Source organism: Orcinus orca, chromosome X (genome assembly GCF_937001465.1).
Source record: "Orcinus orca chromosome X, mOrcOrc1.1, whole genome shotgun sequence".
Lineage (NCBI taxonomy): Eukaryota > Metazoa > Chordata > Mammalia > Artiodactyla > Delphinidae > Orcinus > Orcinus orca.
The window spans coordinates 29,866,581-29,893,535 of record NC_064580.1 but is presented as its reverse complement, the minus strand read 5'-3'; the positions used below and the strand labels follow the sequence as shown (position 1 = coordinate 29,893,535).

At 37.7% G+C, this 26,955-nt stretch overlaps 1 protein-coding gene across 1 annotated transcript in view; it reads left to right on the top strand.

The window, feature by feature from the left end:
- DMD (dystrophin) overlaps positions 1-26,955 on the top strand; it is a 2,251,544-nt gene that overhangs the window by 482,321 nt on the left and 1,742,268 nt on the right. Inside the window, exons 5-7 of the mRNA XM_049704774.1 lie at positions 10,575-10,667; positions 17,717-17,889; positions 24,244-24,362. Of these exons, the coding sequence (XP_049560731.1) occupies positions 10,575-10,667; positions 17,717-17,889; positions 24,244-24,362 (385 nt within the window). The remainder of the gene's footprint in view (positions 1-10,574; positions 10,668-17,716; positions 17,890-24,243; positions 24,363-26,955) is intronic.

Below are 26,955 nucleotides of genomic sequence, written 5' to 3'. Positions count from 1 at the left end.
CATGACCTGGTTATTGTAAATAGTGCTGCAGTGAACATTGGGGTGCATGTGTCTTTTTGAATTACAGTTCTCTCTGGGTATATGCCCAGTAGTGGGATTGCTGGGTCATATGGTAATTCTACTTTTAGTTTCTCCAGGAATCTCCATAGTGTTCTCCATAGTGGCTGTATCAATTTACATTCCCACCAACAGTGCAAGAGGGTTCCCTTTTCTCCACACCCTCTCCAGCATTTGTTGTTTGTAGATTTTCTGATGATGCCCGTTCTAACAGGTGTGAGGTGATACCTCATTGTAGTTTTGATTTACATTTCTCTAATAATTAGTGATGTTGAGTAACTTTTCATGTGCCTCTTGGCCATCTGTGTGTCTTCTTTGGAGAAACGTCTATTTAGGTCTTCTGCCCATTTTTTGATTGCGTTGTTTGTTTTTTTAATTTTGAGCTGCATGAGCTGTTTATATATTTTGGAGATTAATCCTTTGTCCATTGTTTCATTTGCAAATATTTTCTCCCATTCTGAGAGTTGTCTTTTCGTCTTGTTTGTAGTTTCCTTTTCTTTGCAGAAGCTTTTAAGTTTCATTAAGTCCCATTTGTTTATTTTTGTTTTTATTTCCATTACTCTAGGAGGTAGGTCAAAAAGGATCTTGCTGTGATTTATGTTACAGAGTATTCTGCCTCGGTTTTCCTCTAAGAGGTTGAAAGTGTGTGGCCTTACATTTAGGTCTTTAATCCATTTTGAGTTTATTTTTGTGTATGGTGTTAGGGAGTGTTCTAATTTCATTCTTTTACATGTAGCTGTCCAGTTTTCCCAGCACCACTTATTGAAGAGACTGTCTTTTCTCCATTGTATATCCTTGCCTCCTTTGTCATAGATTAGTTGACCATAGTTGCATGGGTTGCATAGGGTTCTTGCTGTCGTTAAAGTGGCATTCTATATTGCCAGGTATAAGATACACAGTATTTATAAAAATTCAAGTTAAATAGTATTATATTGAAAGTGTGTATGTCTTTTATCTTACTATCTTGTGAAATCATTATATATATATATATATATATATATTTTTTTTTTTTTTTTTTTTTTTTTTTTTTGGTACGCATGCCTCTCACTGTTGTGGCCTCTCCCGTTGTGGAGCACAGGCTCCAGATGCGCAGGCTCAGCGGCCATGGCTCACGGGCCCAGCCGCTCCGTGGCATGTGGGATCTTCCCAGAGCGGGGCACGAACCCGTGTCCCCTGCATCGGCAGGCTGACTCTCAACCACTGCGCCACCAGGGAAGCCCCTGTGAAATCATTTTTGAGGGCAGGTTTATAGAGGGAAGCAAATGAAGCCCTCTAGTATACAATATTCCATCTAGGAAATTTTGCTTAGTTTAGTTATAAGAGCTACTTTGCCAAAAAGTTTAGTTCTGTACCTTATGTTCAGTAAGCCTACCTGCATTGAAATTTCTATTTTGCTATGTTTGTTTCAATATTCTTTCACCATTTTAATGTTTATATTTCCTTAACATTATGAGATTTTTTAAATTAACTGCTTAAAATCTTTAGTGTCAAAGAGGAAATGTATAAACAAACAAAAACACAGTTCTGTTAAGAGTTACCTTGTGATGTATGATTATCATAAATGCATCCAAAATAGAGAGAAATTTTAACTCATTTCACTAGTCTTTAAGCAATTTGATAAAACAGTTCATTTTTTAGTCTTTGTCCTCAACAGTTAATATGTGGTATATGGTGGATGGTGAAAAATATTTAATGAATTATGTAGAGCTTAGTCACTAAAGTTAGGGGGTAGTATCTTTATAGTGTGTTCCCAGTACTAAGTCTTATGATGTATTCTATGTCAAAATGTGCTTTTGAAAGGTATTTTTCAATGCAAATTTCTATATTTGTTTAAAATAAAAAATAACACTTTGAATGTACAGATATGAGAGGGAAGAAAAAAAACCTGCCAGTAGAGACCCAAGGCCACAATGGCCAATGCAGCCCACCCTTGATGTTGTATATATTGAACTATTCATCATTTAATAATAAAAGATTCAATACATGCATCTTTCAATGGCAAAAGTGGGTATGATTTATGCCCATAAGTCTTAAAATTTTATATGAACCTTAAACACAGTATAAAAGCACATGCTGCAGGGCAGTGAAACTCCTTTGCTTTTTCTAAATTTTTGATCTTTTAAATGCATTATGTTTGGAAGGATTATATAAATACTTGAGGAATTTCTCTTGAACATGGAGAAGTCTCTTTAGCTTGACTGCATGATGGCAGATGTTTTATAAAAGGCACTCAGCACATTTAAAAAGCAAATCCTGTTTGTCTTGAGTGTTGGAAAGAGATTCTCTATTATAAACAGTTTATGAGAAAGAAATGTATGGATCTGAAAGAACCAAATATATAGAAGGTAGAAGTATCTGCATGAGGTCTATCAGGAGGGCTGTTTATTTGATAAATCCCAGTGCATGGTTTTTCCCTAAATGTTAGTTATTGTTTAAGATTCTGGTTAAGGAAATCCACTCAAACTCTTAAAGATGATATTTCATGGTTCCTTTTATAATCTTACATTCTATGTGAAGTTATTTTATAAGGTTTAATCAGCAGCATTTTTTGGTTATTTAAACGCACATACCAAGACTGATAAGTACAAAGACTGCTTACCCTTATCCCTTACCCCATGCCTAATGAAAATAAAATCTCAGGTTGTATTCTGCATATTAAGGAACAAAAGTGACTCCTCCTTAGGATAAATGTTGAAATCTGAAGTGATCTGGAAGAACCACATCCTTTGAAACATATGAGGAACCTCCTAGCCCTAACCTAATATCAACTGGCTGAATGATACAAGATGTGTTTTCATTAGTCCCTGTAGTTATAAAATGTCCTTCTCAGTGGTTGTCTAAAAAGGCAAGAATATCATTTATTGGAAAGATGATGGTTCCTTTATTGAATGAGACATAACTTTCTACAACATCCATGTTAGGAATGCATATGCTTAAATTATTTACAAACTAAAACTGGAAAAGTTTATCCATCTCCCTGCCACCACCAAAAATTTCAAAAGCATGGAAATATTTGTAAGAGATTTATTCCTTAGAACCTTGTCAGATATATCACAGGAATATCACTCCCTTGCATTTATTTACCTTTTTTCTTTTACCTTCTGTTTTACCCTGAGAAGTTCCATTTTCATTATTTGACCTGGTTATTGCAAGTTTTTAAATGTCAAATGTTCCTCATTCCAAAGTCACTGTGTGCAGTTTATATCTGATGAACTCATTCTGCTATTCTTCTTCCTGTAAAACTAATCAAAAATAATATAAACTTGTCTAGGTCGGTGATCTCCTTTCACTAAACCATTACATTTCAGGTTCATTTTAAATCTTATGGTTTTCCTAAGTATTCTTAAATCTTACATGTATCAGTATTATATGTATAAATCCTTTCAATATAACCACCGTGGGCTCTCTAAATTTAGCTTGTAGAAAATATCACTGACAATGCTAGATTGCATCCAAGCCTTGAAGGAACTGGGGATAAAACAAAACCTCGGATAAAACAAACATTATTCTCTTGAATAAGCAATAGAAAAGAATTGTTCCTCATGCCCAGTGGTTAGTAAACTCATTTAGTAGGTAGAACACCAGGAAGGAGCAGTGCTCTCTGGAATACTTATATATATATATATATATTTTTTTTTTTTGGAATACTTATATATTAATCGTAGAATTACTAAATATAAATTTTTGTACAAAATCAGATATTTTAGTCTAGCTACTAATGTGGGGACAGAATAGGAAGTCCCTTCAATTCGTGTTCTCACACCTATAAAATGGATAACAATAGACTCCTGTATTCCAAAAGCCAATTCCTTAAGTTTCCTAGGTGCATTTTTTTACAGCCAGCTCATCCTAACCCAAGGGATTTTTTCCTATGAGTTCACATTTAAATATTCTGCTGGAGCCACAGTAAGGTTCCATTAATGGTGAGGGAATTCCGTGGTGGTCCAGTGGTTAGGACTCCACACGCTTCCACTGCAGGGGGCCCGGGATCGATCCCTGGTCCGGGAACTAAGATCCTGTGTGCTGTGGTGCGGCCAAAAAAAAAAAAAAAAAAGCAAATGGTGAGAATTTTCTATATATTCCAGAATTATGTTTGAGTAAAGCATCTTCCGCAGGTAACACTGCAAAACTCTGAGCCAAAATCTAATGTTACTTTCTGAGTAGAGTCTTAGGCCTGTTTGCAGGAACTCCTAAAGCCAATCTTCATGTGGAAGTGAACTTTTTCTGCAAAAATTCAATGCATGCTATTTAATTTTCACACATAATATCAATTTTCACACCTATTCATTTGGTGTCAGATGCTTTCATTATGCAAAACAGGGAAACATAACTTTCGGCCTCCTCAGTGACCTCAAGATTGAATTTCCTGTTATTTTGTGCTTGTTACACCCTCCCACACACACACAGAATCCATTTATTAGCATATATGTCATATAAATGGTTTTTGTTTTGCTTACTAGACAGACACATAATTATTCATTTAACATAGATATTAATGTATTTTAATTTTTATTTTCCCTTTTCATAGTTATTTGGAAATTAGATTGATAAGCCTTGGAAGATGTAATTCCAGAGCATATATTAGGAAAAAACTACGTAAAAGAAAGCAGAGAAGCAATTGTGCGGCATGGTGATGATTATTTGAGAAGAGCTAGTAATGATTTAAAAAATATCAATATAATTCATAGCTACATGGTGAGATATGGGGCATTATTAACAACAGCAAGCATACGAAAATTGAGAGTCAAATGGATTAGCCATGAAAATGAACAAATAAAAGGGTTTATTGTTTGGTAAAAGCAATATTCAATAGAACCTGAATAATATGCCATCTGTAGACTATAAAACCTCACAAATTTGTGTTTATAAGATATCACACATGCACACTCACACATACACTGATCATATGAATAGGGAGCTTTTAAGGTCAGATTAGGAAAGAAGTTGGGAAGAAAGTGGGGCAAGCAAAATGGAAAAGAAAACTTGTCTCAAGAACAATAGGAGAGGCATGTATAAGATCTCATTCATGCATTTGTATAAAATAATATTTGTGTGGTCTTATATATAAAGAAATACAATATTTCTAAAAAGAACAAAAATGAAATGATATATACACACATACATATGTACATATACACAGACATAGAAAACGGTACAAAGATTAACATATAGTTTACCACTCAAAAAATGGGGATAGTTGTGTTTCTTACAACCCAACTACAGGATGACAAAATACCTACCTATGACAACACGACTTGATCAAATATGAACCTTTAGAAAGGAATGATGATTGGTAATAATTGCAGTGTGATAAGATTACCCTCTAAGGCACACACAGTTGAGAATATTATGTGTGAAATACCACTTAAAAGCCATGCTACTTACTTATTGCACCCTATGGCAAGCACCACCAACAAAACTGGCCTACTGGATAGGATAGTGTAGTGAGTAACATTGGCAATAAAAAAAGTGAACTAACAAAATATAATTGCAAATCAACAGAAAGTTACATAAATTGGATTACATTATTGTAACTGTCTACAGAATATCCCTATAAAACTAAGATTTAATACTATGTTCTTATTGTTTATTGAAGGTTGACAAAAGAAATGGTCAAATGGTTATCACTGCTTCACTTGTAAAGTTGTAATTAAAGATGCAGTATATTACTATAAAATGCACATTTCTTAGAGTTGAGAATTGTGAAAAGGTTTGTTGTCCCTGACAAAAGTGTAAGCATCCTTGTACTGGTTAGAGACATTTATAATGAATCTCAGCTAGTTTTTTCTCAGTGCCCATAAGAATTAGCCAAGATCTGTTCAACTTTTCTGGTATTATTATTTTTCTACCTCATAGTAGCCTAACTTGTTCCTTGCATTCCTTGAGATTTTTTAAGACTCTTCATAATCCTGCCCCAGATTGTTTAACAACTTCACACATGCCACCTTGTCCCTGAGTACAACACTTCTAATTCCCAACCATGTAATATCTTTTACGCTTGCCCCCCATATCCTTAGTCACATGTGTCTTCTTGGCATGCCTTCCACACACACCCCCTTTATTTGTTCCAGTTTTATATTCCTTCTTTACAGATTCGGTCAACACTGAATATTTCCTCTTTCTTTTGCTTACACTGTCACAAAAATTTCTTTTTCTCTACTGGGTGTCCATGAGACACAGTTGCCTACCTAATTTTTTCCAGTGGTTATAAATAAGTTTTATTGGAACACAACTATGCACATTCCTTTAGATATTGTCTAAGGCGTGTGTATGTGCCAGTGACTTCTTTTTATTATTTATTTTTATTGTGGTGAAATGTACATGTCATATACATTACCAGTTTAAACATTTTTAAAAATTGGTGTACCATTTTTAAGTGTACAATTGAGTGACATTAGTATTATACATTCCCCTATGTATGCAACCATCACCACTATCCATCTCCAGAATGTCTTCACCATCCCAAACTGAACCTCTTACCTGTTTAAAAAAACTCTGTAATCACCTCTCTCTTAGCCCCCGGTAACCTCTATTCTACGTTCTTTCTCTATAAATTTGACTATTCTAGGTATCTCACATAAGTAGAATCATATAATATTTTTTATTTTATGGCTGGATAATTTCACTTAGCATAATGTTTTCAAGGTTCACTGACGTTGTAGCATGTATCAGAATTTCCTTTCTTTTTAATATTGAAGAATACTCCGTTGTATATATATACACCATGTCCTCTTTATCTATTCATCTGTCAATGGATATTTGGATCATTTCCACCTTTAGGCTATTGTGAATAGCTGTGAACATTGTTGTATAAATATCTGTTTGAGTCTCTGCTTTCAATTCTTTTGGATATATACCTAGAAGTGGAATTTTTGGATCCTACCTAATTTTAATTAACTTTTATTTTGTGACCTGCTATTAGCCCGTGAGCTTTTTGACATTAGGGATTCTACCTTAGTCTTCTTTATCAGGCCTAAGCACAGTCCCTGATATAATATAGATTGGATTTTAAAAGGGATTTTATGGGGATAAATAAATGGAGGAATCATCTCCCTACTCACACAGAGAACAAGCTTATGAGAGTGGATAGGGGCAGCTGGTATCTAAGTGCCTGCTGCTTGCTCTTAGTCTCCCCAGGATGATCCCTATGGCAAGTCTAAACTTAACTACCAGCAGTGGTTCCCCAAGTATATCTATTTTCTAGAAATCACATGTTCTTTATTTAAATAATTGAATCTTCAAAAATATATGGTATGATTCTCACTGTCACTATAATTAAGTTCCAGAAAGCAGGAGTATTTTTCCCTTTTGTGTTCTAAGTACATCAGTGCCTGACATATGAATTTGTTGAATGAATTAATCAGTAAACCAATTCTTAAAGTTATAGCATCTTTTCCACATGGAGAGCCCCTCCCCTCTACTGACACATGAGGAATCCCCAGATGAAATGTAGAGGATGGTGCTTTCTTGTTCAGGAGTCATTCATCTCCCCTGGGATCTAAATTCTAGAAACTTGTTGTATCTACTTTGTATAATTAAAATGAAGGTATCATGGCAAATTATTGTTTGCATGTATAGGAAAAAAATCTATATGAATGCCCAGTAATTTGAAATTCTGATATTTACTTCAACACTGAATTAGGAAAAATTTGCATGGGGTACTACTAAAATTCAGCTGTCCAATGAGAAGCATCTGCATTGTAGAAATAAGCAGACGTGTAATGTGTTACAATGGCAGTATCACCTTGACTTTCCTATACCCAAGAAAATCAAGGTCTTTCACCTTAACCAGCTTTCAGGACTTCTGCTCATCCACTCTTCAATACAGCCTTACTTAAATGTCCATTTATATGCTGTCCATTTACTTCAGACTGACTTCTCTGTAATGTCCATGTGGTACCATCCTCACATGTAATCTATTGCATAGCTTAGTAATGCCCTCTACTATAAATTATATGTGGAATTAAACTATGGACTTGTATCTAGATCTTTTATCCTTATTTCAATGATTCTACATTTTTCTGTATCAATTATTTGTTTTAATCCAATCCACCAATCATTTGTATATAGTTGGGATATAAAAATAAATTTTAGATTATCCATTGAACCTACAAATAAGTTTACATGGGGAGTAATTGGGAGTGATTTGGCAATGAAACTGAAGAGTAGCCTTTTTATTCTTTTCACCTGGATTTCCCACGTAGCTTCATAGTTATAAAAGTTATAATTAATAGGATTTAGAAAATTAAGATGAATGATAAAGAATATATTTAACATTGAGTGAGAAAATGGTAAACCCATCTTACTGGAGGAAGAGACAAGAGGGAAAGACAGATCCAAGTGAGACTTAATTCAGTAAAGGTTTAGAGCCTGAGAGAATGAAAGGTTTAACCAAAATGAATCTCGGCTATTTAGTGAAGCTCCCTAGAGGAGGATAAATGGGAAACTCTCTCAGATCAATACCCTCAGGACAAGACAAAATGGCAGAGTCCTGGAGACAGCCAAAAGAAAAGTCAACCAAAGGTATCAGTGAGCCTAGGGATAGTAAGAAGGGAGAGAAATCTGAATTCTCAGCCCTCAACCCTTGCTCTGACAGTTTCACCCCCATTGTATAGACCTTAATCTGAAGTTGCATATTTGCTTTATTGTGATATTCTCTCTTTTTAAAGTATCCCTGGATACTCATTTTTAAAGTTAACCTTTTTCTTTGAGATAATTGTAAATTCACATGTAGTTATAAGCAATAATACAGAAAGATCATGTGTACCCTTAACGCAGCTCTACCCCAATGGTAACATACATTAAAATTATAGTATAATATTACCATGGACATCAACATTGATACAATCCACCAGTAGTATTTATGTTTCCCAAGTTTTACTTGTACTTTTGTATGTGTGTGGCCATGTGTTTTTAGTTCTTTACAACATTATCACATGTGTACATTTGTGTATCCACCATCAGAGTCAAGTGCAGAACAGATCCATCATCACAAGTATCCCTTGTGCTACCCTTTTATAAACACATCCACCTGTCCCTTCCACCCCACCTCAGTTCCTAACCTCTGGCAACTGCGACTCTGTTCTCCATTTCTGTAATTTTGTCTTTTCAAAGCTGTTATATAAATAGAATCATACTGTATGTAACCCGCTGTGATTGGCTTTGTTTTTTTTCACTCAGCATAATGCCCATGAGATTCATGCAAGTTGCTGCATGTATCAATAGATGTTCCTTGTCATTGCAGAGTGGTAGTCCACGGTATGGATGTACCAATATGTTTAACCATTCACCCTTGTATGGCATCTGGGTTGTTCCCAGTTCTTGGGTGTTACAAATAAAGCTAGTATGAACACTTAAGTATAGGATTTTGTATAAACAGAAGTTTTTATTGCTTTAGAATAAATGCCTGAGAGCCCAATTGCTGGATTGTATGGTAAGCACATGTTCAATTTTGTAAGAAACTGCTGGAAATGTTTTCCAGAGTTGCTGTACTATTTACATTTCCACCAGCAAAGCATGAGTGACCCAATTTCTCTATATCCTTATCAGCATTTGATATTGTCACTATATTTTTTAAACTTTTTCCATTATGATAAGTATGTAGTGTTAACTCTTTATGTTTATAATTTGCATTGCCCTAATGGCTTGTAATGTTGAATATCTTTTCATGTGCTCATTTGCCTGATGTGTATGTGTAACCTGACTCCACCTAAAAAACGTTAGGAGCAAGAAGGACAGGAGATGGGATTTGTCTTGAAAAAATAAAACTCTGCCAAATTTTAATTCCCAAACCCAGTCCTAGATAGAGAAAAGAGAGCTGGCCATTAGCTCCATTGTTTAGTAGAGTTCTAACATGTAATTCTAAAGCAAGGACATTTTAGTCAAATGCAGTCACCCCTAATTACAATAGCACTCCTCTGAGCTAGATAAAAGGATTGATGAAATTTCTATTTTTGAGTTTCAATTATGTCCTAGGAAGCACTTTTTAATTTTAAGCATCCTTTATGAGTTATCATTATTATATATTTTATTTGGAGATACTTTTTTTGCAGTACGCGGGCCTCTCACTGTTGTGGCTACTCCCGTTGCGGAGCACAGGCTCCGGACTTGCAGGCTCAGCGGCCATGGCTCGTGGGCCCAGCCGCTCAGCGGCATGTGGGATCTTCCCGGACTGGGGCACGAACCCGTGTCCCCTGCATCGGCAGGCGGACTCTCAACCACTGTGCCACTAGGGAAGCCCTGGAGATACTCTTATTGGACTCTTTAATCTGCAGTAATTTATTTATACACTAAAAGTACACTCATTTCCTATCTCTTTGTAAATGTGTTTGGGGACACTTGTTTGTTACAGAAAGTTCAGTTGCAAATGCAGTTTGTTTCATTTTTAGATTTTTAAAAAGCTATAATGCTGCTTAGGCTCTGGAAATAGATAAATGCAATTACCTTTGCATTTTGTTTTCTTTTCAAACAGACATTTTGTCTCCTTCCTTCAAATGTTTCCCCTTTATCTTTAACAGGTTGATTTAGTGAATATTGGAAGCACTGACATAGTAGATGGAAATCATAAACTGACTCTTGGTTTGATTTGGAATATAATCCTCCACTGGCAGGTAAGAATCCTGGTGATTTTTTTTTTTGGTGAGGGAAGGTAAAGTAGCTGATCCTTCCTTTCATTTTTACCATTGATTTGCAAAACCTGTATATCCCTAACAATACACAGCCCATCTCCATAGTGCTGCCTTTTAAACTGGGATGATTGTCATCTGCAATGTGAAGTATCAGCAGATTATAAAACAGGTTCTAGCACATTCGCAGGAATATTTTTCTAAATTTTATTTCACTGGGTACAGATGAGGCAAAAGAAAAAAGAAAACTTTTCACAAATAGGTCTTTTGTAACTCACCTAAAAGTAAATCTGCATAGTTTTGTAAGAAGAGGGGTATTTTTCCTGTTAATCACTATCAAATGAATAAGACTCTGTGAATCGTGTGTATTCTCAGTGTAAACTAATGCCAATAAAAGATTATTGGGATATCATGATCTGTATATGTGTTATACAGAAAAACTTACTTCATAGTCTGATTTGGAAATTGCATTTTTTCTGAACCACCTCAGTACAGGGTCTTCTGAATGCCTATATTTACTGGTCCTCTGCAAAATGGATCACAGATCATTGGTTTAGTGAAGAGTATATATTTTTTTAGTCAGACCGACAGGAGCTTAAGTTTTAACTTCCTCATTTACCATCTTAGTGACATTGGATATAATGTCATCCCTTTCTGGGCCATAATTCCCTCACTATCAAAAGTGAAAAAAAAATAATGAACACGTGTATTTCTTGTCAGGATTAAATGAGAGAATTACCATAAAGCACTCAGTACAGTGTACCATTTTCCTTAGAGGCATATCATACTAATAACTCTTTTTTTTTCCCACTCGTACTTTAAGAATTTGGAGGGTAAATGAGATGCCAGCTCTTTTTACTGGTAGAGATTACGTTTTTATATAACAGCTTTTTTTGAGATATAATTTATATATCATAAGTTTACCTGTTCTATGTGTAAAATGCAAAGTATACCAAACTGGTTTAGTTCTGTTGCCCAGCACTTCTCAAACTATTTTGAGGAAGAAACAATTCCCCCCATCTTTCAAACATTTTAGGATATTTACAGAGTTGTACAATCATCACAACAATCTAACTTTAGCACATTTCCACCACACTAAAAATAAATCTCATGTCCATTTACCATCACTCTCCTCTCCCACCCCCAACCCTAGGCAACCATTCATCTATTATGTGTCTCTATATGTCTGCCTTTTTGGACATTGCATACCAAATGCACTCATACAATATATATTCTTTTATATCTGTCTTCTTGCACTGAACATAATCTTTGAGGTCCATTCCTATCGTAGCAGGTATCACTACTTCCTTTAGTAAGGTTGACTTTTAACTTGAATTGTAGGTTGGTACTGCTCGGAGTCAGACAGTATGTAGACCAGAGGTATACCTACTGAACTCAGTACCCATATTTTTCTTCCAGTTGACTCCCATATCTTTTATTGTAAATACTCTGAACTGGCTCAGTCCTATTTCACAGCAATATGGGAAGAGAGAGAGAACAACCATAACGGCTGACAACAGAGAATAGCTCATAAGAGCCTCAAATGAGCCCAAGATTCTCAATTCTGGGCGTTTTTCATGTAGTGATGGTGTCAAATAGAACCAGCAAGGCAACATAGCGTCCCCCACCAAACTGGTTTCCTTCTGTTGCTCAGTACTTATCAAACTATCTTGAGGAAGGAGCAGTATTTCCCCCCTTTTCCATTGTGTGTAAATTACAATAAAACTGAAGCATTAGAAAAATGAAATAAAGAGACACATAAAACCCAAGCTTTTTTTTTTTTTTTTTTTTTTTTTTTGGTGGTACGTGGGCCTCTCACTGTTGTGGCCTCTCCTGTTGCGGAGCACAGGCTCCGGACGCGGAGGCTCAGCGGCCATGGCTCACGGGCCTAGCCGCTCCGCGGCATGTGGCATCTTCCCGGACCGGGGCACGAAGGCGCGTCGCCTTCATTGGCAGGCAGACTCTCAACCACTGCGCCATCAGGGAAGCCCCCAAGCTTCTTTTTTTATCATTAAGCTCAACCGACATAAATAGGACTCTGTAAAATTGCTATGGAAGTTTCTAACGGACTATCAACTATTGTATTGATATTTATCTTATGGCCTCGTAACAAATTGTTCATGGAGAGACCCCAGCTTGCAGGAAACACTTTGAGTTGCACAGATGGCAGTCATGACAAAGCCAGCAGGAGGACTTAGGCGTGCTCAGAGCCCCAAAAGGCTATTTTAATTGTATTTATCACCCAAACTGTCTCTCATATGATCTCACCCTTTCTTATCTCCTCAAAACCCTTTCCAATTCCCTCTCAACTCACTGCAGGATAGAGTTTAAAACTACCCTGTCTGATATTTTCTTCATTTGCTTGTGCGTGTGCTCATTTTTTTAATTAGCATGTGGAAGGGCTTTCACATGAGGAATACCAGAAGGAATGCTTTTGCAGTCTTTCCTGGTCTGAGACTTCTCTTAGAGTCTTCTGTTTTCCATCTATGTCCTCAAATCACCATATCCTTGTGATTGCAAGGATGTAGACTCTTCCCAGCCTCTGCCTCTTTATCTTATCTCTCTTCTATCACACTGCCCTGTTCTACTAAAACTACTAAATCACTTTCTAAAAGTTCCTCCTGCTCGATACTCCTCATTATAACCCAATGAATCGCAGAAGATATTTTCACCAAGAGTGCGTATTTGCCTTCTTATAAAATAGTCAAAGAAGCCCTTGAGTCTCAGTAAAGATTAAAGGACACACTGGCCAACCTAATGTACTTTCCAGATCTATGAGATTAAGAATGACATGAAGAGATGGAAAGATGTGAATCTTTGGTTCCAGTGTCATATACTATGTTATTACTATTGCTGTGGAGGCCTGCTCTCTGAACTTGCAGAAACTCAGGAATGCCAACCCCATTTCCCCTGTCACTGTTTTTCTGGTTTCTACTTAAATGAAATGATTTGCCTGAAAAATAATGCCTGTATCGAGGAGTAAGCAGCTTTGAGCAAAATTGTGAAGTAGACAATGTGTGTTAGGTGTCCCTTTCTTCCTTCTTTTAAAGTGCAAACCATCCTTTTTAGTGGGGGCAGGGGGTCACCTCGGTTCTGGGAACCAGCTGGAGATAAAAACATATCCTGCTAATGAAGCTGAATCTGGCCTCTCTACCCCGACACCAAATTAATTCTCAGAGACAGAGTTTTGGGTGAAGTAGAAAAGAATATCTTTATTGTTTTGCCAGGCAAAGGGGGCCACAGCGGGCTAATGCCCTCAAAACTGTGTATCCCAACCAGGAGGGGGTAGTGAGGAGTTTTATAGTAATTGTTCAAAGAGGGTGTGATCAGCTTGTGGACATTCTTCTGATTAGTTGGTGGTGAGGTAAGTGGGAGTTGGCATCATCAAACTCCTGGTTCCAACCAGTCTGGAGTGTAGGTGCTTTTGGGCAGCACACTGTTAACTTCTCCCACCTGGTGGAGGTTTCAGTATCTGCAAAACAGCTCAAAGATATTGTTATGTGTATCCCTTGAGGGGGAACCTGGACCTTGTCCCAAGGCTGCACTACTGTTTCTCTTGACTGCTCCTCCCTTGTCTCTGCATCCCCTCCCTTCCCTAATTAGCAACTGTTTAAATCTGCTCGTTGGAACTCAGGGAAGGTCATGGAGGCTGAAGAAAGCCTATTTCCTGTAATCAAGAAATGGGGGACACAGAAAGGCTTTTGTGCCCAGGAGTCCCACAGGGTCCTGCTTGGTATCACTAACAGTGGTGTGCTCTCAAGGTCAGACCCCCACCTTTGCTGGCTACCTCAGAAGAAATACTCAATTCCAGGGCTCCTTTACACTGGAATGTTTATGTTATTTACTGTGTGCACAACAGATAGGAGAAAGATGGATTTTGCACTGCTGAAAGCCCTTACGGTAACCTCCTGCCTACCTAGTGCCTTCTGGGCAAAACAGGTCTCGATCTTCTGAAGGTCTTTCACACACTACCATCCATCCCTTGTAGAAGACTATTCCTCCCTCTCTTCAGTCCTACCCCTCTGCTGTAACTCCTTTTAGTTACAGGATGGATTCTGGGAAGCAGACTCTGAGTTTGGCAGGCAGGTTGTTCATGGATGCACACCCAAAAGCCTTCTTGAACTCCATGGAGAACTGGGAGCTAGAATGAGCCTTTAGAGTTATCACGAGTGGGGCTGAAATGGTTGAGTCTGTATACAATTTCCCTTCATTAGTTAATAAGGTGTGCTGCCCTAGGAGGGATGTCACCAAAGGTGACATGCTTGTGCCACTCAAGTAGTTCCTGAGGGGACTCATGGGTGATGTCTGCCTCAGGACAGCTGGAGAAACAAGCCCTTCCTTAAAGGAGAATCCTTAAAGGTAGTGCATCTGCAGGTCCATCACACCTTCTTTGCCCCGTTAACTCCTAGTCATTTTTTGAAATCAGTGCTCAAAGACATTCCATTTTTTTCCTTTAAAAAATAGATGTGTAGCTGTATTCACACACACACATATTTATTTACATTGATTCTTTCTGTGAGCCCTGAGGGTGGGGAATTTTTCTGCTTAAAGACTCCCCATAGGAGCCGCTCAGTGTTTGACTGAAGGTGGATCCTTAATAAAGATTTCTTGGTAACTCTCTTTTCTGTAGGAAAAGAAGAACTGTTATCTCACATTGCCCTTTATTATTATTTTTTTCTCAGCAACATTTGCACCCAGGTAGAAGCAACAGCAATGAGGCTGAGGCTGATAAGCTGAATTAGTGACATAATGATGCTAAAGGAGCTTTGGATCGAATACCATGTTGTTCTTTAACATTATGTGCATAGAGGGCAGTCTGGCCAAGCATTTCACAAATGAATCCCATTCATCATTGGAGGGTTGCCTGATCAGTGCAAATCCATCAACACCACTGAGCCAGTGTCTGCCGATTCCAACCCTGGTTCAGCACAGGACACACAGGACACATCCTGCAGTCTCTGTACATGGAGGCTGTATATTTTATAACTTTAGACTATGATGAGAAAAATTATATATCTTACATAACTATTTGACCTATTTATTCAGTAAGTAAGTGGCTAAATAAGCAGGTCAGGAAGGAATTAAGAAAACTGGATAATCCACCCCTAAATAATAGATTTAGCTATCAAGGGATGGTGACAAATGTATGCAAAGATTTCACATCTTCACATCAATCCCACGTTTACAAAACATCATCTCAAATCCTTTTCAAGTATTTTAAAGTTATATTTAATAGTCTATCCTAAAATTTGCATTGAATCTTTCATAAAAGGATTACTAACATTGGAGATGTTAAAATATGTATTTTGCCCGAAGGCATTTGTTAACTTCTGCATGGATAAAGAAGAAAATAAAATGTCATATTTGGAATACACAATAAATATTCATCATCTGATCAAATGTTGGTAGTATATGGACCTTATACTGCCCAAAAGGGAAGCTCTTGGTGGTCAAAACCACTCACATTTACTTATATACTTACTTTAAGTATGTGATAAGGGGACTGACATTAAAGAAGGAGCCTAGTAATGATTCCTTTAATAGAAAATGTAGACCGTCTGTTCTATAATGAGGTGTCAACTGCATTCTCGAAACCCAGAAAATGGATTTCTGCAGCAGCTGAATTAGAAGAGTGACAGTTGGAAATACAACAACCTGCCGAGTGGCATTTGCACCTGCACACAGCCTAGGACAGAGTCAAATGGCCAGAAACCAATTCATGAAAATAAGACCGAACCTGGCCTTTTTCCCCTTTTGCACAGTCTTGCTTTCCGCTTCCCTTCCGGGAGCCGGGGGTGGGAGGGTGGGTGGGGCCCAACCAACGCTACGACGTGGCCCCCAGACCCCACCCCCCAGGACCCAGCGGCCCCTCCCAGTCCTGCGCCGCGGCGCTCCTGGCTGCGCGCCCTCTTCAGCTCGACCTGAAGCCGCCAGCTGCTGGCGGAGTCGCGTCTCTCGTTCGGCCTTCGTCTTCCTCACTGCGCCCGTGCTGGGGTCCCTGCTGGCCCTTGGCTTTCTCCTTGCCGCTGCCACCCTGCTGAACAAGTGGCAGGGCTTGTGTAGGCCCTGAATGGACTTCCTACGCGGCGTCACAGCGGCCTTAGTCTCCTTCGCCATCTCCACAGCTGTCGCTTGATGGGATGGGGCTTCGGAACCAAAGCCCAGGCGTTTTCTTTGCCGCCATGCTGTTTGCACTTGACTTCTACCTGACCTTTCACAACGTGGCCGAATTTCTCAAACAAGGGGACTCTGCAGAGGTGACCGCAGCCCACAAAATGGAAGTAGGGAATTCCGGCTGTGACTCCGGAGGTGGCCAGGGGGCCGTGTGTTGGGAGGGAGGCTGTGACTTCTCAGAGTAGCAGTGGGACTTGCTGACGGAGCGGGCCTCGTCACGGCCCTGAGGTGACGTTCCTGAGCCCAGCACACAGGACGGCACCCCTTGCCTTAGAACTATCAAGCCGCTCTGCACGTGAGGGCGTCTTGAATGTTCCACCCCTTCTCCCCAGGTATGGCTCACGGACCTGAAGCCCTTTAACCTCTCTGCCAAAAACAAGTACAAGGGGACAACGTGCGTAGAGCCTTGTTACCTCCCCCTCCCCACCGGCCCCCCCTCAAGAGAAGATTTCATGCTGTGGGCAGAGTAACAGCTAAGACGGAAACCACCACAGGGCCAACCTGCCAGGCCCCAGTCGTTTTTGTCTGCATTTGGTGCCCCTGTTCATGACAGGCACTTTGTCCAGAATGATCCTTCCAAGATTCTTTTGTTCAAGGAGCACTAGCTGCCTCTTCTTTCTTGAGGCAGGGAGAAAACTGACCTTTGCCCTGTCATCTAGGAGTGAGTGAATCTCGGTGCTCATAACTGGCCAAGCATTTCGCAAATGAATCCCATTCATAATGGGAGGGTTGCCTGATCAGTGCAAATCCGTCATCACCACTGAGCCAGTATTTATTAACTGAAGATTAGAACATTCAGGTTTAAGTTTGTGTGCTTCTTGTTCATGCATTTCCTTATGAAAATATCTTTCCACACGTAGGTCAAAAATGTAATGAAAAATATCATGGCTGGATTGCAACAAACCAACAGTGAAAAGATACTCCTGAGCTGGGTCCGACAATCAACTCGTAATTATCCACAGGTTAATGTCATTAACTTCACCACCAGCTGGTCTGATGGTCTGGCTTTGAACGCTCTCATCCACAGTCATAGGTAAGATTATCGAAACATTGAATAATTTTTAAAAGTATTGATTTAGAGTCTGATATCTTTTTCTCCAGCATGGTTCCTGATCATTTCCCACCATGCAACATGTTATTTATGCTGACCATATTGATCTAACCATCCATTGGAAGGTACTGAATAAGAATATCCTATTTTTATGTGATATTACACTTAGTTGTTGAAATGTTAAAACTATCAGAGCATGAATGTGGTTATGGTGGAGAGGGGGTATCAACATCTTTGAAATTGAGACTGCCAGAAAATCAAGGTTATATTCTAACTTTGCTAAGAATGGAGTTGGTCTTTCTATACAAATAATGTGTTAGTAATGAGCTTCAGCTGTAGCGTTAAAAATGGTTGTAGATCTTATGTGAGTGGCTGTAGTATAATTAGTTACCATCATCAGATTAATAATGTGAAAAAGAAACATTTCTCTTGTCAGATACTTAGATAGCAAATACCATAAGGCCCTGTATGTGTGTATATATATGTATATATACTTATATTTCAGGGGTAAAAGAGGCTCTGGGCATCTTAGCAACCAAGGTAAAGAGCAGACCACAATTAATTCTATGACTCAGTACTCAGAATATCAAAAGAAACAATTGCTCTGGAACAGCAAAGCAATTGCTATAAAGCATGAGAGTTGTTCTGTTGACCTTCGTAAAAGGAACTCAGTGTGACATAGTGAACCAAATGTCCTTAACTATATTCACACTATTATATTTTCTAAGATAAAATAGTTGTTTGCTTTTTCTTGTATAAAGAAGCTTAGTATGTGAATTAGTAACAGTTCAAGAAAAAGCAAAACAACATGATAAATACATACATTATATATAATGAATACATTCATATATATTGTATGTATAATACATTTACTCTAACGGACATGTGCTTTGGTTTTCCTATTACCCATCTCTTTTACCCAGCCCAATCCCCAGGGTCAGATACATTGCCTTATTAACTGTGCTTGAAATGCCACTGGACTGCATCTGCCCTGATTTTCAATGCAGCTTATCTTTTCTCACTTTGATCTTTCTTTTCTCGACGAGTCTAGTCTACCATTTTCCTATGCCAATCTTGCTTCTAGAAACATCCAGAATATAAATTTTCTTCCTGGTTTACCCGTCCGGGAGCAAATGCTCTCTAAATAAGCATCTTTGTCAGGTGTCTTGCTCCAGCTGGGTTTAATTAACCCCATCTAGACTGAGTTTCCAGGTGAATGACTCAGCAACCTGACTTTGGAAAGGAGGCAGGCTCACACTCAGTCGGCATGTTAAGCGATGTTAATATGTTGTTTTTCCTAAGTGTGACAGGAAGAAAAATATTCCACAGCCTCAGTACAGCCAGATGAGAGGGGATAGAGACGCTCATTCTGCATTATAAGTCAGTGTTCATTTATGCAGCCACATGCTTCACAGTAAGGGCCGGAACATATTGATCTTGCTGTTCATGTACACATTTGCAGATGAACAGAAATATCGAGGATCGGGTTATGCGGTCCTTGTTGGCTCGTTAGCATTTTCTTTTCAAGTGGAAGACTTCAGTCCTGCAAGCGTGTTCACAGACTACATTTGTTAATATTCCATTTCATGATTTCTGAATGTATTTGTAAGTAATACAATAAACATATCCAGGTTGCCCTGTCACATCTGTCCCTGACCTACTCTTTGTCTCTCCAAATATCTACATTTATATATTCTTCTGTCATACTGAATGAATCATCAGTAACTACCTTCTTACACATAACATGGTTACTTTTCAAGAGGTTTCTCACAGTTGATAATGCTCTTTCAGGAATCATCTCCCTCTTCTTTTTGTCTCTGACAGATGAACATATTGTTTATCTAAAGAAAAAGAGAATGGTTGAACTGTTTGTTCCAGGGTGATTGTCATTGGAACACTTAGGAATGTCATGAGGTGTCCTGATTTCAATAATTGAAAGACTATGTAGAACAAAGGCATGAACTTGATAACGAACATAGGAATTGACAAAGAGCCTTGCCAAAGATCAGGCTTTTAGTGACTTTATATTTCTTTAAGGCTAAATTTTATCTTAATATGTAAGAAATTAAAAGTATTAAATTAAAACACAGAGTTCACTACAGTGCAGTTAAAAGGAAGCCAGATTCTACTTTCATGGGAAAACCAAATGATAATTGATTAGAAGTATGCTCAAAATATGCAAATAAGTTGCAGTAAGTATAAAGTTGCAGTTAAATTTTTTTCCTGATTTCTTATTTTAATTTATTACCATAGAAGTAACATAGCACGTGGTTTTAAAAAAAAAAAAGTCAAACATTAGAGAGGGAGGCAAAGGACAAAAACAAAATGTGTCTTCCTGACCTCAGCCCTATCCCATCACTCTCCACTTCCTAGAAGTAGTTACTGTCAGCAACTCCTTTTATTCTTTCTGACGGTTTTCATAATTATATATATCTATTTCTTGATTAATTCATTTCTGACAGTAGATGGATTTATTCCTTAATATGAAGCCCACAAATTTACATCTTATGCCCATCTGTTTCCTGATTTTATCACTATATTATAATCATTTTATTCTTATAATCGTTGCCTGTGTGACTTTAAATGACAGTGGTATACTTATTTTCATCAAGTTTAGACAAGATCTGTTGACCACCTGAAATGAAGGTTGAGGAAATTATCACCCTCGTACATACTTCCTCCTCTTCTCTCCTCTCCACTTCTGTCATTATATTGTTATTCTTGCATCAACAATGTTTGTAACATTTATATCTCTTCTGTAAGTATAGGTTCTTGGCTCGAATCTGTACATTGAAAACATATTACTGTTATTTTATAAATATAATTAACCTTAAAGTAATAGAAGTTAGTGTTTTTAAGCAATTATTATTTTGTAGGCCCTGTTCTAAGTAAAATAACCCATCTGTTTCTCATGACTTACATACTATCATTGTCCCCATTTCACAAATAGGCAAATCATATAACCTCTCTGTGCCTCAGTTTCCCAAAGATCATTTGGTTATGTCAACCTAAACAGAGATAAACGGAGGCAAGGTCAAATGATCAGAAATTCAGTTTATTCAGGAACAAAAGAGGAATTGCAATTTGGGAAACACATGCTGTAACAATTTACAGGCGAGTCTTTTGGGGGTTTGGGGCAGGCTGTGCATATGGGCAAGGAGCACAGAGAGGGGGCAGTACAGCCAGAGTGCAAGCAGTAAGTTCATTGACTTGAGGATGGGGAGAGATTCTTGGTGGATATTCATTGATTGGGAGATAAGGCTTGATCTTCTGTAAAACAGGCGTTCATAGAAAATCAGCCTCTGAATTCTTAAGTTCTGTTCTTCTGAGGGCACGTGTGGGAAATTCTCCATTTTATATCCTCTGGTTACATTTTTGACTGAAATCTTTTCATAGCTAATATGCTGTAGAGCCAGGATATGGATTCGTAGGAGACTCTGCTTACCTACTAGGCTCTGTTATCTCATTCAGTATGTCGGTTTCCTCAAAAGTGTGGGGATCCTTGGTGGCACATTCTTATTTATGACTTATGTTCTAGGCTAGCATGGGAAGGTATGTGGCTTTCCTCTTCAGTTGGTTAGTTTTACAATTCTTTATGCATTTGAAAATCATGGTTATTTAAAATGTTAATTAATGGTGAATTTTAATGATTTAAAACATTTTATTAGATTGATTTTAAATGCTAGAAGAGACCTCGAAGGCCATTCAGTACAATTCCTTCTTTTTAAAATGAAAACACTGAAGCTCAAATAGATTACATGACTTAGATAACTCGTCACCCAGGTAACTAGTTAGTGGCTAAGGAGAAGGCGAAGGGGATGAAGGGAAAAGAGCTTAAATGTGGAAGTAATCCTATTTTTTTATCATACTGATTTAACCTTGTTTACTTTGCTGTAGGTGAGAAACTGGTTTCCCACACTCTCCCACCTATATTCTTTTCCACTCCCCTTAATGAGAGATGGAGAAATGAAGATGGGGCAGAGGTTGCATAGTGAAATTAAAACTTCCCCCAAATAGTCTAGGATTTAATTTTTGTTTCTTAAGAGTCTTTCCACTACTAGAGACAGCTCCCAATTTATACATATTTTAGGTTCTAAAGGGTTTTTAGCTGCTTTGGGTAACTTGAAGTATATAGGGGAGATTAGATTTACTAAGAAGTGCACAAAAGTCTGGTGAATTAAACAGGGTAGGAGCAAGTAGAGAAAAGGAAATGAGAGTCAAAGGAGAATTAAAGTTGCACCTTTATTTTGAATTCTGGTTTCAGAAAATAGCAGCTAACCCCATCCTTGAAACATCTTCTCTTGCAGAGCATGAGTTCTTAAGCAGGAGTCCAGTGACAGACCCAAATGTCCTAAAATTCTATGTAATTCTGTTTAAAGCTATGGATAGGAATTTTGTCTGGGTAGAAGTTTCATAGTGCTCATCGGATTCTCAAAGGTATCTGTGATCCAGGAAAGATGAAGAAGCACTTAACTAATGGTTTCCAATGTTGCTGGGTAAAATTGTAATTCCTTAACAGCCAAGGCCTTTTATAGACTCATCCCAATCCTCCTCCTAACCATATCTCCCACCACTTGATACTAGAAATCTCCCAGTGGAGCCAGACTTGTGAGGTCCTGACTGACTGGGCACATTCTGCTCTTTCCTTCCCTAAGAACTCTGATTCTCTAATATCCACGCAATTTAGAATTCTATTCTCAAGCACTTTTCTTTAATCTAACCCAAACCACCATTTAAGAGTCCCTTAAGCCTCAAAAAAACCTTTCTTGACCTCTTCAGATTTTAGAAAACCATATATTATTATTATCTGTATTTGTCGCACTTAAAATGTATGTAACTTGTGATGTATGGATTTTTTTTCCTCGTTAGATTTAAAATCCTCATAGGATAAGAACAGCCTCTTATACAACTTTGTGTTTTCTCCATTATTAAGTAAAATGATATTCATATAGTATGTTCTCATCCATTCTCTGGTGTAGTCAATAAATATTTATTGAGCCCCTCCTGTGTGTCAGGTTGGGTTTCTAGAAGTGAACAAACCTGGCAAAAATAATTCTATAGTCTACATTCAAGTGCGGGAGATAGGTAAATAGATAAGATTAATTAAATGTATAATATGTTAAATAGTAGTTAAATGCTAATGAGAAAAAATATAAAGCAATTAAGAGGGATAGGAAATGGTTCTGTGTAAGTTTGATTTGGGGGCAGGCAGTTTTAGATGGGGGAAGGGCAGGGAAGGACTCATCAATGTGACATTTGAGTAAAGACCCAAAGGAAGTGGAGGAGTGAGCCATATCTGTGTCTGGGGGAGGAGAATTCCAGGCATAGGGAACAGCAAGTGCAGATGTGGGAAACTATCTAGCCTGTTTGAGGAATACGAGGAGGGAGACAAGAAATAAAATCAGAGAGTTAATGGGGAGCCAGACCATGTAGGGCCTTGTAGGTCGCAGTTACGTCAGTGAATTTTACTCCCTCGATAGCAAGGATTTGAGAAGGTTATGATGAAACATTTTACCAGATCACTCTGACAGCTCTGCTGAGAATAGATTAACAAGGGCAAGGGTGGGAATAGGGGAGCAGTTAGAAAACTAATGCAGTGTTGTATGCAGGCTAAGATGGTGGTTTGGATTATGGTGCTAGCAGCGAGGATAGTGTGAAGTGGTCAAATTCTGGATATATTTCCAACTAAGTGTTGTATGAGAGTAAAAGAGTCATCAAAGTTGACACCAAGGTTTCTCTGCTGAGTACCTACAAGTTTGACCTTGTCATTGATTATTGAGAAAGGGAGAACTATAAGAGAGGTAGGTGAGTTGTGGTGGTACAATGCGGATGAGTATCAGAAGGTCAGTGTTGGATGCTTGAGTCTTGTGATGACTCTAAGTAGAGCTACTGAGTAAGCAGATGGATCTAGAGTCTGAAGTTCAGGGAAGAGGTCTGGGCTAGGCTTATAGAATTAGAAGATACCAGCAAATGGCTGGTATTCAAATCCATGAGACTGGATGAGATGAACATATTTTTGTTGCTTGGATAACATAGAATAATTTCTCCTTTGTTTTCTTCAGGATTTTCTGTTAAAATTGTGACTTGTCTAAATGAGAAATTTTATTGAGGAGTACCAAAGAGTAACACTCAACTCTTAAGGAATGTGGGCATGGGTTGTCAGTCAAATATCAGAACTGGGGACTTCCCTGGTGGTCCAGTGTTTAAGACTCTGTGCTTCCACGGCAGGGTGCATGTGTTCGATCCCTGGTCTGGGAACTACGAAAGAATTGAAGTGAATCTCATGAAACATTTTAAGTTGATTTATATTTGTCTTTATATTTGTGTGTGTTTCAGGCCAGAACTGTTTGATTGGAATAGTGTGGTTTGCCAGCAGTCAGCCACACAACGACTGGAACATGCATTCAACATTGCCAAATATCATTTAGGCATAGAGAAACTACTGGATCCTGAAGGTTGGTGTATTTCTAAACTACCACTGTTATTAGCATAGTTTAATGTTGATCATCTCAGGCTTAACATTTCCACAAAGTAAGCACAAAATAGAAACTCTGCATTGTGTTTTTCTGTATTCCAAGTACATTTAAAATGTTCTGTTTTCCTGAAATACATTATGAACTGTCATACATGATTTTAGTTCTCAGAATACCAATATCTAAAACTAAAATGTAAAACTTTAGAAAAAAAATTCAAGCCTTTAGAATGTATATGCCTCACAGATGAAGTATACTGCATTTAGAGTATATTGACTCCAAATAATTATAAAAAGTTCATGTTTTGCTTATTCTACCAAGAGATTTGATAGACTAATCAGCTATAAATAATTAGCTACTCTTGCCAATTTCATTCATACACTTCATAAAAGGCAACATGGTTTACTGTTTAAATCAGGAAATCTATTCCTGACGCTGATTTTGTTGTAATTTGTCACTCTGGGGGAAGTCCTCCATTGAATGGTTATTTGTTTTCTGCTTCTTTAGTTCACAGGCAGTACTGTATTTATATTTTTATAATATTACACTTAATTAAATTTCATCCTTATCTCTGGTGCTGCATAGTCGTATCTTACAAACACATGGATTAGAGGGAAAATAATTCCTGACCTCTGCTTTTCTTCTAGCCCATGAGGCACTTTTTAAATTTGCCAACTTCTTTGGAATTGCAGACTATATTCTCAACTTTCTTGAGGCTTTACCACACTCTAAACCCAGAAGTTGGAGAGGCAGTGTCAGTGGGATTGATATGTGCAATATAGTACAAGCTGATATTTGGGTAGGGTTATATAATTCTTTTTTCTTTGGAGTATTGAATCAATCCCAAATAAGGAGATCCTTGAGTATCCCAAATAAGGAGATCCTTGAGTGGTGGTCATAGGTCCCATCTGGAAAAGTTCTGAAATAACTCAGAGGATAGCCTTTTACTGGTGAATTTATCATCAGCCAGAATCTAATCTAGTGTTATAGACCCAAAAACCTGATTACCTCATCTTATTGATAGAAGATCCATATGGTGGTGGTAGTGGTGGGGGAGTTAACTTTAAACCAGATGAAAAAAAAATGATATAACAATCAAAATGGAAGCTCATTTATTTTAAATGAAATATTTAACAATCACAAGAACCAGAATACTCATATCTAATTGACCTCTATATTGCTCTTGATAAGCACATGGACTTGGGAAGGGAAAACTATAGCAATACAAATGTTTGTGAAGTTGGAATCAGATTAAGTTCATTAGAAATGTTTCTTCTCCTTTAGATAATGCATGACTCCCGTAACCTCTTATTATTGCTTCAGTAGATGGTCAGCGTCCTTCCTGCCCCAGTTTAGCTGGGAGCAGTTGTATCAATCATATTTCCTTGTTTTGAAGGATTGGGGGAGGGTTACCTCACTATTGACTCTTAGTACCGATTGATATATGTGTTTTTTCATACTCTAGTGAGGTAGAGAGGGCAGACATAATGAAAATATGACTCCAGCCCCTGAGGGTGAAAGCTATAGTGTATGAATCTGAAGGATAAGCCTGTTAATAGGTTTTTTGTTTTTCGTTAAATCCACATATGGTAGTCAGTTTCTGTTTGGGATATTCTTGTGTGTGCCTTATCCTTTCGTAAAATAGTAAGAGTAAGTTTAAAATAGATCTTTTCCTTGCTAAGTGATAAAATGGCTTTTGATCTCTAAGTCCTCCTTTGAATCAATGAAGTAAGGGAACCTAGATAGGCATCCACATCACAGTCAGAAAATAGATTGATAAGCCTATAATCAGAAAAGGGCAGTTAAATAAATAATATATTTTATAGCATAAAATAGCCTGATACACCCAATTCCATATGTTCTCCTAAATGGAAAGTGTATGTTGAAATGCATGTCATATAGGCACACCATTGTAATATCTCAAACTTGATAATTCAAAGTCAACCAGGTACAGTATGAAATACAAGCTGATTAATAGAGATCAAACTACCACTTATGGTTTCATTTTGCCAGTAAACTCTTCGATCTGAAAACTTTTGCTATTTATGGACTCCCTTCCAAGAGCATTCTGTCTCCTAAACTGGTTTATTAAAGGTTTTTTGGCTTTCAATAAGATAAGGATTCAGAATAAATCTTAAATTATATTTTTAAGTGTCTATCAGTTCCTGCCAGTGTGTTAGGGAAATACTCAAATATGCATTTAAAAATTATTGCTCAGTATTTTTCAAGAGACGATATCAGTGATAATTGAAAGAAAAAAATTAACCAAATCATAAGGATTTTTATTTACTGATTAGTTAGTCGCAAAACACAGAATAGCATCTCTTAGAATCTAAGACTTAGAACAGGCTATTCAGTGTATCTAACAGGCGAGACTCAACAGACTTCTTGCATGTCCTGTATAGTAATTACCTTTCAGAAGTTCATATTTTTATTTAACCAATTATTGGTTCTTTAGCTTATACATGACGATGTCAGCTATTCCCCAAAGCAGTTTTCGTTTCATATCTAATATGCCCCTTAGGAGGCTAATGAAACATTTAGCTTTATATTTGGGGAGATTTTTATTATTGGG